Source organism: Doryrhamphus excisus, linkage group LG16 (genome assembly GCF_037039965.1).
Source record: "Doryrhamphus excisus strain RoL-2023G ecotype Guam linkage group LG16, RoL_Dexc_Guam_v1.1, whole genome shotgun sequence".
NCBI classification, from domain to species: Eukaryota; Metazoa; Chordata; class Actinopteri; order Syngnathiformes; family Syngnathidae; genus Doryrhamphus; species Doryrhamphus excisus.
The window spans coordinates 15,419,601-15,432,064 of NC_136372.1; the positions used below are offsets into that span (position 1 = coordinate 15,419,601).

At 39.4% G+C, this 12,464-nt stretch overlaps 1 protein-coding gene across 17 annotated transcripts in view; it reads left to right on the plus strand.

Moving 5' to 3' along the window:
• cacna1aa (calcium channel, voltage-dependent, P/Q type, alpha 1A subunit, a) overlaps positions 1–12,464 on the plus strand; it is a 107,039-nt gene that overhangs the window by 28,748 nt on the left and 65,827 nt on the right. For all 17 annotated transcript variants that reach the window (XM_078797062.1, XM_078797069.1, XM_078797072.1 and 14 more), the window contains exons 7-18: positions 3,268–3,371; positions 3,459–3,574; positions 4,832–4,876; positions 5,879–5,962; positions 7,720–7,926; positions 8,116–8,228; positions 8,320–8,432; positions 9,421–9,552; positions 9,663–9,735; positions 11,262–11,379; positions 11,553–11,620; positions 11,735–11,841. In XM_078797062.1, the coding sequence (XP_078653188.1) occupies positions 3,268–3,371; positions 3,459–3,574; positions 4,832–4,876; positions 5,879–5,962; positions 7,720–7,926; positions 8,116–8,228; positions 8,320–8,432; positions 9,421–9,552; positions 9,663–9,735; positions 11,262–11,379; positions 11,553–11,620; positions 11,735–11,841 (1,280 nt within the window). The remainder of the gene's footprint in view (positions 1–3,267; positions 3,372–3,458; positions 3,575–4,831; positions 4,877–5,878; positions 5,963–7,719; positions 7,927–8,115; positions 8,229–8,319; positions 8,433–9,420; positions 9,553–9,662; positions 9,736–11,261; positions 11,380–11,552; positions 11,621–11,734; positions 11,842–12,464) is intronic.

Genomic DNA, 12,464 nt, shown 5'->3' on the forward strand with positions numbered 1-12,464 from the left:
GCTACCAACACCCACCCCTGCTGTGCTGGTGTAAAAACAAACGCACCGCCTGAAGTAGAGAAACAGAGACGGTGCCCATCAATGACAAACTTCTTAATGTACTTCTAAGATATTATTGTTTTTTTTTAGGAAAAAAAGGATGTCAGGTTGATTACGTGGTGATCTGTTCCTGGTGGTGTTGCTGAGCTTTACACACTTTATTTTCTATCGGGTCAGCACTCGTGCTTGTCACAAGATAGGCTGCATCAGCACAGCCAGTCACCTGCAGTCCAATATCAAGATGACAATCTGTTTGCCTGTCAGTAAATCTTTGGGAGGATGCCCTCGTCTGGCATTCATTCATTCATTTTCTACCGCTTTTTCCTCACGAGGGTTGCAAGGGCTGCTGGAGCCTATCCCAGCTGTCTTCAAGCGAGAGGTGGGGGTACACCCTGGACTGGTCGCCAGCCAATCACAGGGCACATATAGACAAACAACCATTCACACTCACATTCATACCTATGGACAATTTGGAGTCACCAATTAACCTAGCATGCATGTTCTTTGAACAATTTTACTTTATTTTAGTTTTATTGTGTGCAAGACTCATTGTTGTACTTTGTATGGAAAATGTTGAAATAGAATATTCCTGTTTTGTCCCCCCCCTTTTCCCAAGTACACATTCAATGTGCAAATGTGAGTGTGAAAGTGACTATAGGGGTGTTATTTTATGTCTAAAGGACTCTAATAATGTTAAAAAGCATATTTAGAAGCTCGTACACCCTTTTTCTATGCTATGAAAATATTCCTTCATTCATTCATTTTCTATCGCTTACCCTCACGAGGGTCGCAGGGGTGCCGGAGCCTATCCCAGCGGTCTTCGGGGCGGGAGGCGGGGTACACCCTGGACTGGTGGCCAGCCAATCATAGGGCACATATAGACAAACAACCATTCACACTCACATTCATACCTATGGGCAATTTGGAGTCGCTAATTAACCTAGCATGTTTTTGGAATGTGGGAGGAAACCGGAGTACCCGGAGAAAACCCACGCATGCACGGGGAGAACATGCAAACTCCACACAGACATGGCCGAGGGTGGAATTGAACTCAGGTTTCCTAGCTGTGAGGTCTGCATGCTAACCACTCGTCCGCCATGCAGCCGAGGTGATTCCAATATGTGAGGTCTGCGCGCTAACCACTCGACCACCGTGCAGCCGAGGTGATTCCAATCGATGACGTCTGCGCGCTAACCACTCGACTGCCGTGCAGCCGAGGCGATTCCAATATGCGAGATCTTTGCGCTAACCACTCGACTGCCGTGCAGATGAGGTGATTCCAATCTGAGGTCTGCGCGCTAACCACTCAACCACCGTGCAGCCGAGGTGATTCCAATCTGTGAGGTCTGCGCGCTAACCACTCGACCACCGGTCAATGATTAGTAACAAAGTCCTAAACTCCAAAGTATCCATGATAAAGTCTGTTAAATTCCGACCCTTAAGAACACAACTTTAGTGGTTTTAGTTCCCAGGAGTAGGATGAAAATGGCGATGTCTGTTTGGCGATGTTTGCGGGGGAAAAAAGCATTTACTTAATCAAAAAAATATATATATATTTTTATATATATATAGAGACCTGCGGTTTCTGGAACGGTGTAGGTTATATATGTAGACAATATGTGGGTGGGAAAGGCTGTTGTCCCGTGTGCGTTCTTTTAAAAACAATGATTCATGTGTTCACACTGTTGAACAACGGCGTCGCTGCTATGAAAACCGGATGAAGGAACTCCGAGGGTTATTAATCCAGCTCCCCTACCTGTACACCTTGGGCTGTTTTTCTTTTCAACATTCCTCACATGTTGTATTTTCTTCATTTGCTCCCTACCGCTCCCTATGTCTCTCCCCCCGTGTCCCTCTTTCCCGGTGCTGCTCTATATTTAAAAGGGCCTGTTCAGCCCGAGTTATTCTTGCAGCTGCCGGGGAGAGAAGTGATAAAAGTTTAATGGTAGAAAAAAAAAAAAAAAAAAAAGGGTCTGCGGTACATTGGGTACATAGCGGCAGTGCCAGATTCCCCATGTATGCACAGGAACAGAACGGGGACGGGGGACGCGAGGTAGGGGGCTATTAGGGAAATAACCCATAGGGAGGTAGAGTGGAGGTGGGCGCGGGGAAGGGGATGTTGATCAGCGAGAGGGTGGAACCAGGGATTTGATGGAACGCACAGAAAGGACGGACGGGGGGGGATTCAAGTAGAAAGGATTGAAGGAAATAATGGATGACTAAACAGGACACAGAAGGACAACAGGAACGCTTTCTTGTAGTGCACTGATGTTCAACAGGATCAGTTTGACGGAAAACAAAGAAAGAATTCAGAATTTTTACAGCGTATCTGTGTTGCGTAATCATTTGAATGTCTAAAATTCTATTTAAAATCTTTTATAAAATGTCTTAAATACAGTCTCGTTCTTAAATTCTTAGGAATGAATGATTTGATTACAGCCACAGGTTTGCGCTTATCTGCTCAAGATAACACATTCACTAGACCTTAAATCAGGGGTCTCAAACTTGCGGCCCACGGGCTGCATTTGGCCCGTGGGATGCTAGTTTGAGGCCCCCCACCTTGATACCAAAGCTTAAAGCTGTGTGTACACCGGACACAATTAACATGATTTTGCCCCGCCCATACTGTTACCCTACCCTGTTACCCGCCCTGTTTTGCTTTGGGTTAGCAATGAAGCTAAAGGCTTATGACATGAAATAGCATCCCTATAGTCACCTTTACATTCCTATGATCAAATATAGTAACATTACCGACACCTACTGGTCAGTGTAGGATATTACATATCATCACATGTCTTTGAATGCATCTTGTGTTTGCATTTTGGCCAGCCAATCACATGGCACATATAGTCAAACAACCATTCACACTCACATTCATACATATGGACAATTTGGAGTCGCCAATTAACTTAGCATCTTTTTGGAATGTTGGAGGAAACCGGAGTCCCCGGAGAAAACCTATGCATGCACGAGGGTGGAATCGAACTCGGGTCTCCTAGCTGTGTGGCCTGCCCTAAACCAATCCACGACGAGACTGCAGCACCCCGAATGCAGCGCGACATATTTATACTATGCTCCGGAGAGGGCGGGGCCAATCAGAAGATAGAAAAACACTGTGGTTGGCCTCCAATCGCTCTCTCCAGTGCTGGCATTGCAACTGCTTTGTAAACCTTTGCCGCTAATCACAACAACCTTGCTAACTTATAATGCCTGTGTATGCGTTTCCAGAGCAACGACGCCTCAGGGAGCACATGGAACTGGATGTACTTCATCCCCCTCATCATCATCGGCTCCTTCTTCATGCTCAACCTGGTGCTCGGTGTGTTGTCCGGGTAAGGCTCTGCACTGTGAAGTCACTGATATTTCCAGGACGAGACACGTCCAATAGCGTGTCTTCTGCCTTTTGTGTGTCCTCGCAGCGAGTTTGCCAAAGAGAGAGAGCGAGTCGAAAACAGAAGCGAGTTCCTGAAGCTCAGACGGCAGCAGCAGATTGAAAGAGAACTCAACGGATACCTGGAGTGGATCTGCAAAGCTGGTAAATGGCGTCGTCCATATAAGTACCGAGGTTTTTAATCGACACCTTGAAGCTTTTTTTTTACGCTTCTAAAGTCCGTTAACATCCGAGATGCTCATTACTGCCCGCAGTTAACGTTCAACGGTTGTCTTGTTAGCATAAAGCATGTGCTGAGGGCTGCAGGACAGATGCAGAAACGAGATGGAAGGAGGATTGTGCAGTGCAAACTGAGGACAGAGCTTTGATCTTCTTGAATAGACAATCTATACCAGTATAAAAACAAAGGGTGCAACGGTGGTTGTATTTGATAATAGAAAAGAGTAATTGTAATGTAATGGTAATTGGTTTAATTTAATTTGAACATGCATCAGATTACAATTGAATGCATCCCATAATCAGTTCACAGTTCCACAAAAGTTTTCACAAAAGGAGTAGGAAGAAGCAAAGCTTATTAAATCCTACCCCTCCATCTGGTACTTTTACAATCAGTAACTGTTACATTTGTTCACTTCCTGCTTTCCATAATACATTTTAAGGGTTTTTTGTTTTTTTGTTTTTTAATAATGCACGATATGACCATACAGTAACATATATAAAAAGCTGTAACTGTTATTTGTTCACTTCCTGATTTCCTAATATAGTTTTAATTTATTTAAATTTTCTTTTATTTTGTTTTTTTAAACTTAATTTTAATTTATTTATTTTATTTATTTTTATTTTTTGTCACGTACCAAAGTACAAGGTGATATGACCATCCAATGACATAATGGGTACCATAGTAAGTGTCAATATAGTGATATATATAGCACATCATCAGTAACTGTTACATTTGTTCACTTCCTGCTTTCGTAATATAATTTTAATTTATTTTAATTTAATTTTTAATTCAAGTGTCAATATAGTGATATACTTACTCAATCCATTCCATAGTTTGATTCCACATACTGAAATGCTAGTACTAGTAGTAGTCCTAGCATATAAGTGTTTCAAATGTAGTTCTTCCCTGAGATCATATTTCAAGTATTGGATGACATTTTTAGGTAATTGGTTATTTTTAGCCTTATGTATTATTTTAGCTGTTTGAAGATGAACTATATAAGCAAGTTGAAGTATTTGTGATTTAAGAAATAAGGAGTTAGTATGTTCTCTGTAGGCGGCATTATGAATTATCCTTACTGACCTTTTTTGCAGTACATTTAGCGAGTGAAGACCCCATATTTCCACACAATAAGTATATATGTCAAATATATGATATGTGTGTGTGTTTTTTTTTTGTAGAAGAGGTTCTCTTGGCAGATGATGAAAATGACAACGATTACGATGGTAGGATTTTTTTTTTTTTTACTGTTCTTGACTGCTGCTGTGTTGTCTCTTTATATGAATGAATGCTAAATGCCGCATTTTAAAAATAGAACAAATGGCTGCTTTTGTTACGCGCTAACGATGGATATGCGCGATCGATCGATAGCACTGTGCCCGAGATAGATCCATCGATTGATGGTATATAATATACCATCAATCGATGGATCTATAATATAGTAATATAATATTACTGCGCCCGGGATGGATGTGTTGTAGTTTGTTTAGATGCCAACAGATGGCATTGCTGAGCGTTGTTACTTACAAGAATCAACAAGAAGTCGATGCATTTAAATTTGAAATCTTTGATTAATTGTCAAGCAGTTCACTTTGTTACCGTTCTCGGCGGGGGGAGTGTGAAGCCTAACCCCTAACCCTAACTTTAACCCTAACCCTGTCATTTTATGCAATTAGCAGATCAACGATTGTCATTATATCATTAGCGCAGTGTCAAACATCGGTCTCCAGTCTCGGTTATATCCATATTGAGCGCAGAAATTGATCAATTGCGCTAACGATAGATCCATCTCGGGCGCATCGCTATCGATCGATCATGCAGATCCATTGTTAGCGCGTAATATCGATATTGCCAATAAAAATATGTGGATGCTGAGCGAAACCGAAGAAAAAAAAAAGAATTGTGTACTATATGTCGTCACAGCATAACACTGCAATCCCCAGACACCGTGCAAATACGAGGTTACATCCGCCGCCGCAGCGTCAACAACACGCCATCGCCACCGAAAGTCCAATATCCTGCATGAAAGCAATCACTCCCCCTCGCCCCCGTCGCTAACCGAGCTGCGCGTTTTTTCTTCTTTGATTAAGTTTGAATCGGAGACATGGATTACGTGCGGAAGACAAACAGTAGCATTAGCGTGAACGCTCGATTCCCAGCGTCCACACAATGTACGCTATTGCATACAACGCCGATTCAATTCAGTCAACTGCTGCTTTCTGCTGCAGGCTCCCGCAGGAGAGCCACCAAGAACCATAAGAGCAAAGCCGAGCTTCTAAACCCAGATGAGGGGGAGGGAGACCTGGCTGTCGGTGAGACACACACACACACACACACTGAAACACACACACTGAAACACACACACACACACAAAGGCAAACCACAGGTATAGTACATACAGATGCTATCTTGCATATCAGCATCACCTGACCCTTCTCTCCTTGTCTCTCCTTCATTCTCCCCTTTGCTGATGTAAACCCCCCCCCCGCTCGTGTTACCGTTTTCTTTCTTCAACCCCCCCTCCCCACACTTGTCTCCCCCTCCCCGCCCCACCCTTTTTAACTGCCATAGCCGCAGCAGATTGTTACTTATGTTTTCACGTTGTCAAACCGTATAAACACCCAATGTCCCGCCTTCTCCATCTGCCCATTCACATTTTTATGAAGCAAACATCACATTAAACCTCTAAAAAGCAGGGTGTCCAGGGTGGCATCGTGAAAAAGGAACGGATGCAAGGACGTAATAATAATAATAATAATAATAATAATAAGGTTGTAAGATATGCCAAACTGTTATATATATTTAAAAAAAACCCTGCATCTCAGCTTTGTCATGTATGTGAAAAGCTAATTACTACTATTAACTTTGCTCTTTTAAAAAAAAACTCATTTATGCATTTTTTGCATTTGTAAATTTTATTTTTTTAATATATTAGTGTTATTTTATATATTTTTACTTTATTCACACAATATCATAACTTCTTTTCTTTTCTCTTTTTTTTACTAATGTTTACATTTTTTTTACAAATATTTCAATGTTTTAAAAAAATATTTTTGTACATTTTATTTTTGTTATATAGTAATTTTATTCTCTTCATATTTTGACTTTATTTCCACAATATCATAACTTCTTTCCCCTGGCCTAATTTTCCAAAACAATACAACTTTATTTTGTTTTATTTCAAATGCACATTTTTTTCTGTAACATTTTAATTTTATGCCACTAAAATGCCATTATTTTATAATTTTTTTAAAATGTCAGTTTAGTTTTGTAAAAAGTGCAACTTTTTTATTGTTAGAATGGCGACTTTTCACTTAGTTTCTGCTTTCCACATTTTTCTTTTCATAATTATGACTTTAGTTCCATAATATTTTGACTTTACTCTAACATTTTCCAACTTTTTTGGTTTATTTCTCATATTATTATTATATACCATTTAAAAAAAAAAGTCTTTATCTTTAATCCATGTTTTTCTTTTCATAATTATGACTTTAGTTCCATAATATTTTGACTTTATTCTAACATTTTCCAACTTTTTTGGTTTATTTCTCATAATATTATTATATACCATTTAAAAAAAAAAGTCTTTATCTTTAATCCATGTTTTTCTTTTCATAATTATGACTTTAGTTCCATAATATTTTGACTTTATTCTAACATTTTCCAACTTTTTTGGTTTATTTCTCATAATATTATTATATACCATTTAAAAAAAAAAAGTCTTTATCTTTAATCCATGTTTTTCTTTTCATAATTATGACTTTAGTTCCATAATATTTTGACTTTATGTTTTAACTTTGTTGGTTTATTTCTCATAATATTATTATAAACATTAAAAAATGTTTTTATCTTTAATATTTCAAATCGATGCTATGACAAAATGACATTTTCCTCATAATATTAATTTCTCATCAGAGTACAATTTATTTCCCTTCATAATTTTACGAGAATAACGCCCCCAAAACATCGGAAATGAATAACAAAATATGAAAATGTCCTGTCCAAGAAAATATATTGTTTGGTTCATGCTATTATTATGTTTATGTTTTTATGTTTCCTCACCTCTCAGGGTCACCGTTTGCCCGTGCCAGCTTAAAAAGCTCCAAACTGGAAGGATCCACTTTCAAGAGGCGGGAAAGGCGGTTACGCTTCTTAATCCGCCACATCGTCAAGTCGCAGGCCTTCTACTGGACCGTGCTGTGTCTGGTGGGCCTGAACACGTTGTGTGTGGCCGTGGTCCACTACGACCAGCCGGAACCCCTCTCAGATTTCTTATGTGAGTCGGACACACCCGGTTCTTGTATTTTATTTAATACTAATTCATTCTTAAGTGGGTCTATTGTGTCTGTAACGCTACGGCAGTCGGTGGCATCGAGTGGCGAGATATCCCACAGATACCAGAATGGATGGTTTCCTGTTTCTTCTGTGTCGGTCGCTTATTTTTCTCCGCTTTCCCTCCTGCTAGTTTACGCTGAATTTATCTTCCTGGGGATCTTCTTGACGGAGATGTTTGTCAAGATGTACGGCCTTGGAAGGCAGGCATACCTCAACTCCTCTTTCAACTGCTTCGACTGCATTGTAAGCGGCGCTGCGACCCACCTCGATTCTGTCTTCTGATGAGCGTTATGGCGGCTAATAAGACGTCACATCTCCTTGCATTTTGCAATAGGTGATATGTGGTAGCATATTTGAAGTGCTGTGGTCCATTATCCAGCCGGGGACTTCATTCGGCATCAGTGTTTTACGAGCTCTCAGGTTATTGAGGATCTTCAAGGTCACCAAGTGAGCATCTTCTTTTGAAGCCGTTGCTGTGCTCTTATTCCAGGGGTGTCCAAACTTGTTTGCGGCTGACATTTTCCAAATATTTTTAGTTTCTTCTAAAAAACATAGAATGACCTTATTCCCATTATATTTTGACTTCATTTTCATAGAATATAATATAATAAAAAATAATGTAAAGAATAAAAATATATTTTTATTATATTGTATTTTTTATATTATTTTGTATTATATTATTATAATATAACCAAAAATAAAATAATATAATAAAAATATATTTTTATTATTATATTATTTTTTAAATATTATTTTTATTACATTATTATATTATTATTATATTTATATTTCTTATTTATATTATTTAATATATAATATAATAAAAAATAATATAAAAATATTATTATATTATATTTTGTAACATTTTTTATTATATTAATATATTATATTTATATTTATTGATATTATTTAATATATATATATAATAAAAATGAATATAAAAAAGTAAAATATATTTTGATTATATTATATTTTTTAATATTATTTTATTATATTATTATATTATTATATTTCATATTTATATTATTTAATATATTATAAAGAATATAATATAAAATGACATTATATTGTTTTCTTTGTTTCACATATAACTACATTAAAAAATATAAAAATTCTGTAATATTTCGACTAATTCTTTTAATTTACCCTCATATTTCCAGTTTATTCTGATAAAATTGAAACTTTAAAAAAAACGTATTCCTTTTTTTTTTATTATTATTATTATTATTTTGACCTTATTCCATAAAGTCTCATTCCACTGATGATGCAGCATCAGGACCACTTGAAACATTCCGCCCTGGCAATATTACTACTTAATGTTTGTAATATGCCACAGTGTGCAAAAAACAGCCCCAGGCCGCAGTTTGGACACCCTTGATTCATTGTTTGTAAGGAGCATCCTTCAATGTAACGCTCCGTGTCCGTTTTTTTCCAGGTACTGGGCATCTTTACGGAACCTTGTGGTGTCTTTGCTGAACTCCATGAAGTCCATCATCAGCTTGCTCTTCCTCCTCTTCCTCTTCATAGTCGTGTTTGCCCTGCTGGGCATGCAGCTCTTTGGCGGACAGTAAGTGCCGCTTTATTTCATATCATATTTTACGGGAGACATGTTTTAGCCCCCCCCCCCATCTCCCAAACTCCTCTCACTTTTTGCCCATTTGCTCTCTTTCCTATTAGGTTTAATTTTGAAAATGGCACGCCTCCAACCAACTTCGATACCTTCCCGGCAGCAATAATGACAGTGTTTCAGGTAGGCGGAGGGACAGCGGGGCAGAAAAGAGGTCGGAAACAGTCTTTAAAAAAAAAAAAAAAAAAAAAGTATTTACAAAAGAGAGCCTCTAATTGTTGCTCTTTTATTGTGATAGAAATGTTTTTATATCAAGCTATGCTGACTTCACTTTACTCCAATTGTACTCCAATGGGAGAGTTCCTTCATTCAACACTATTGCTATTGTGTTGTTGTTGTTGTTGTTGTTGTTGTTTTTTGGATGTGCAACACATTTTTGTACATGTATTCCATCGAGGGCCACATACCAACGAATGAAAGCTAATATGCTAATATATTTTTTGGTCTTTGCCCCTTTTTTTCTCCCCATTTTTTTTTAGCATTGCAACTTTATTTTTGTAATGTTTTTTTCTCCTTCCTGTGGCTGTATTTTGTTGAGTGGTTAGTGCCTATGCCTCGTAGCTAGGAAACCCGAGTTCAATTCCACCCTGGGCCATCTCTGGGTTTTCTCCAGGTACTCCGGTTTCCTCCCACATTCCAAAAACATGCTAGGTTAATTAGCGACTCCAAATTGTCCATAGGTATGAATGTGAGTGTGAATGGTTGTTTGTCTATATGTGCCCTGTGATTGGCTGGCGACCAGTCCAGGGTGTACCCCGCCTCTCGCCCGAAGACAGCTGGGATAGGCTCCAGCATACCAATGACCCTTGTGAGGATAAGAAAATGAATGAATGTGCACTTGGGGGGGGCGTACAAGAATGAATCTCACACACAATAAAACTAAAATAAAGTAAAATTATTCCAACAACATGCATGCTAGGTTAATTGGCGACTCCAAATTGTCCATAGGTATGAATGTGAGTGTGAATGGTTGTTTGTCTATATGTGCCCTGTGATTGGCTGGCCACCAGTCCAGGGTGTACCCTGCCTGTCACCCCAAAGACAGCTGGGATAGACTTCAGCACCCCTGCAACCCTTGTGAGGATAAGCGGTAGAAAATGAATGAATGTGCATTTGGGGGGGGGGTAAACAAAATAATTCTATTACAACATTTTCCATACAAAGTACAAAAATGTGTCTCGCACAATAAAACTAAAATAAAGTAAAATTATTCCAACAACATGCATGCTAGGTTAATTAGCGACTCCAAATTGTCCATAGGTATGAATGTGAGTGTGAATGGTTGTTTGTCTATATGTGCCCTGTGATTGGCTGGCCACCAGTCCAGGGTGTACCCCGCCTCTCAGCCCAAGACAGCTGGGATAGGCTCCAGCATACCCATGACCCCCGTGAGGATAAGCGCTAGAAAATGAATGAATGTGCACTTGGGGGGCGTACAACAATGAATCTCGCACACAATAAAACTAAAATAAAGTAAAATTATTCCAACAACATGCATGCTAGGTTAATTGGCGACTCCAAATTGTCCATAGGTATGAATGTGAGTGTGAATGGTCGTTTGTCTATATGTGCCCTGTGATTGGCTGGCCACCGGTCCAGGGTGTACCTCGTCGTATTGACGGTGCCATCTATGTATTCTTTGTGTTCAGATCCTGACAGGCGAGGATTGGAACATGGTGATGTACGACGGCATCAAATCTCAGGGCGGAGTCAACAAGGGCATGGCCTTCTCCGTCTTCTTCATCGTTCTCACACTTTTTGGCAACTGTATCCTTTGCTTCCTTTGTCAGCCATGTTGGGTTTTTTTTGTCACGCTAATCCTGTTTTGCCGTTATATTGGCTTCCGGTGACGTTAGTTAGATATACTGTATAGTCCCGCTGTAATGCAAAACCAGGAAATTGAACTCCCACACAGTGAATTTCCTGTAACTCTAACACAGACACTTTGCTGAATGTCTTCTTGGCTATCGCTGTGGACAATTTGGCTAACGCGCAGGAGCTAACCAAGGTGCTACACCGCTTAATGTTACCTCATCATGACTGAGCTGTTTTTTTTTTGTTTTTTTTTTTACTTTCACTGACGTCTTATTTTTTTTCTTCTTCCTCCTCTCTTTCTCGACAGGATGAGCAAGAGGAAGAGGAAGCTGCCAGTCAGAAAATCGCCTTGCAGAAAGCCAAGGAGGTGGCAGAAGTCAGCCCGCTGTCAGCTGCCAACCTCTCCATTGCAGCGTGAGTGAACTCCATCGCTAATACACTCATATTTTTTGCGGAATATTAAGTATTTTTGACCATTCTTTACTCAAAACCAGTAGGAGTTAGTTCCCAATTTAAGGGACATTAGCCACGTTTACATGGACCCAAATAATCCAATTCCATTCGGGTTATTTAAACCTTTGTATACACCTCATTCCGAAAGAAAAGTGCCAATCTGAATGAATATATAATCGGAATATTCCTATCCGCAATCCGATTTGAGGTATCTTGTACCCGCCTCAATCGGAAAGTTGTCAGACTGCGTTCTTCTTCGTGGTGTTTTTTTTTTCTTCTTCTGTTGTTTATTGGCGGTTGGCAAGCAGCTTTCGTGTGCATTAGCGCCATCTGTAACCTCTGTCGTGTACGTATTGCACACATTGCTGCTATGAATTATGACATTATGCACACATACAAACACGCTTGTGTAGTACATGTCCTCATGTCACATCACTGTGTGTCTGTGTGTGTGTGTGCTTTTGAGTGTGTACTCATTCATTCATTTTCTACCACTTATCCTCACGACGGTCATGGGTATGCTGGAGCCTATCCCAGCTGTCTTCAGGCGAGAGGCGGGCTACACCCTGGACTGGTGGCCAGCC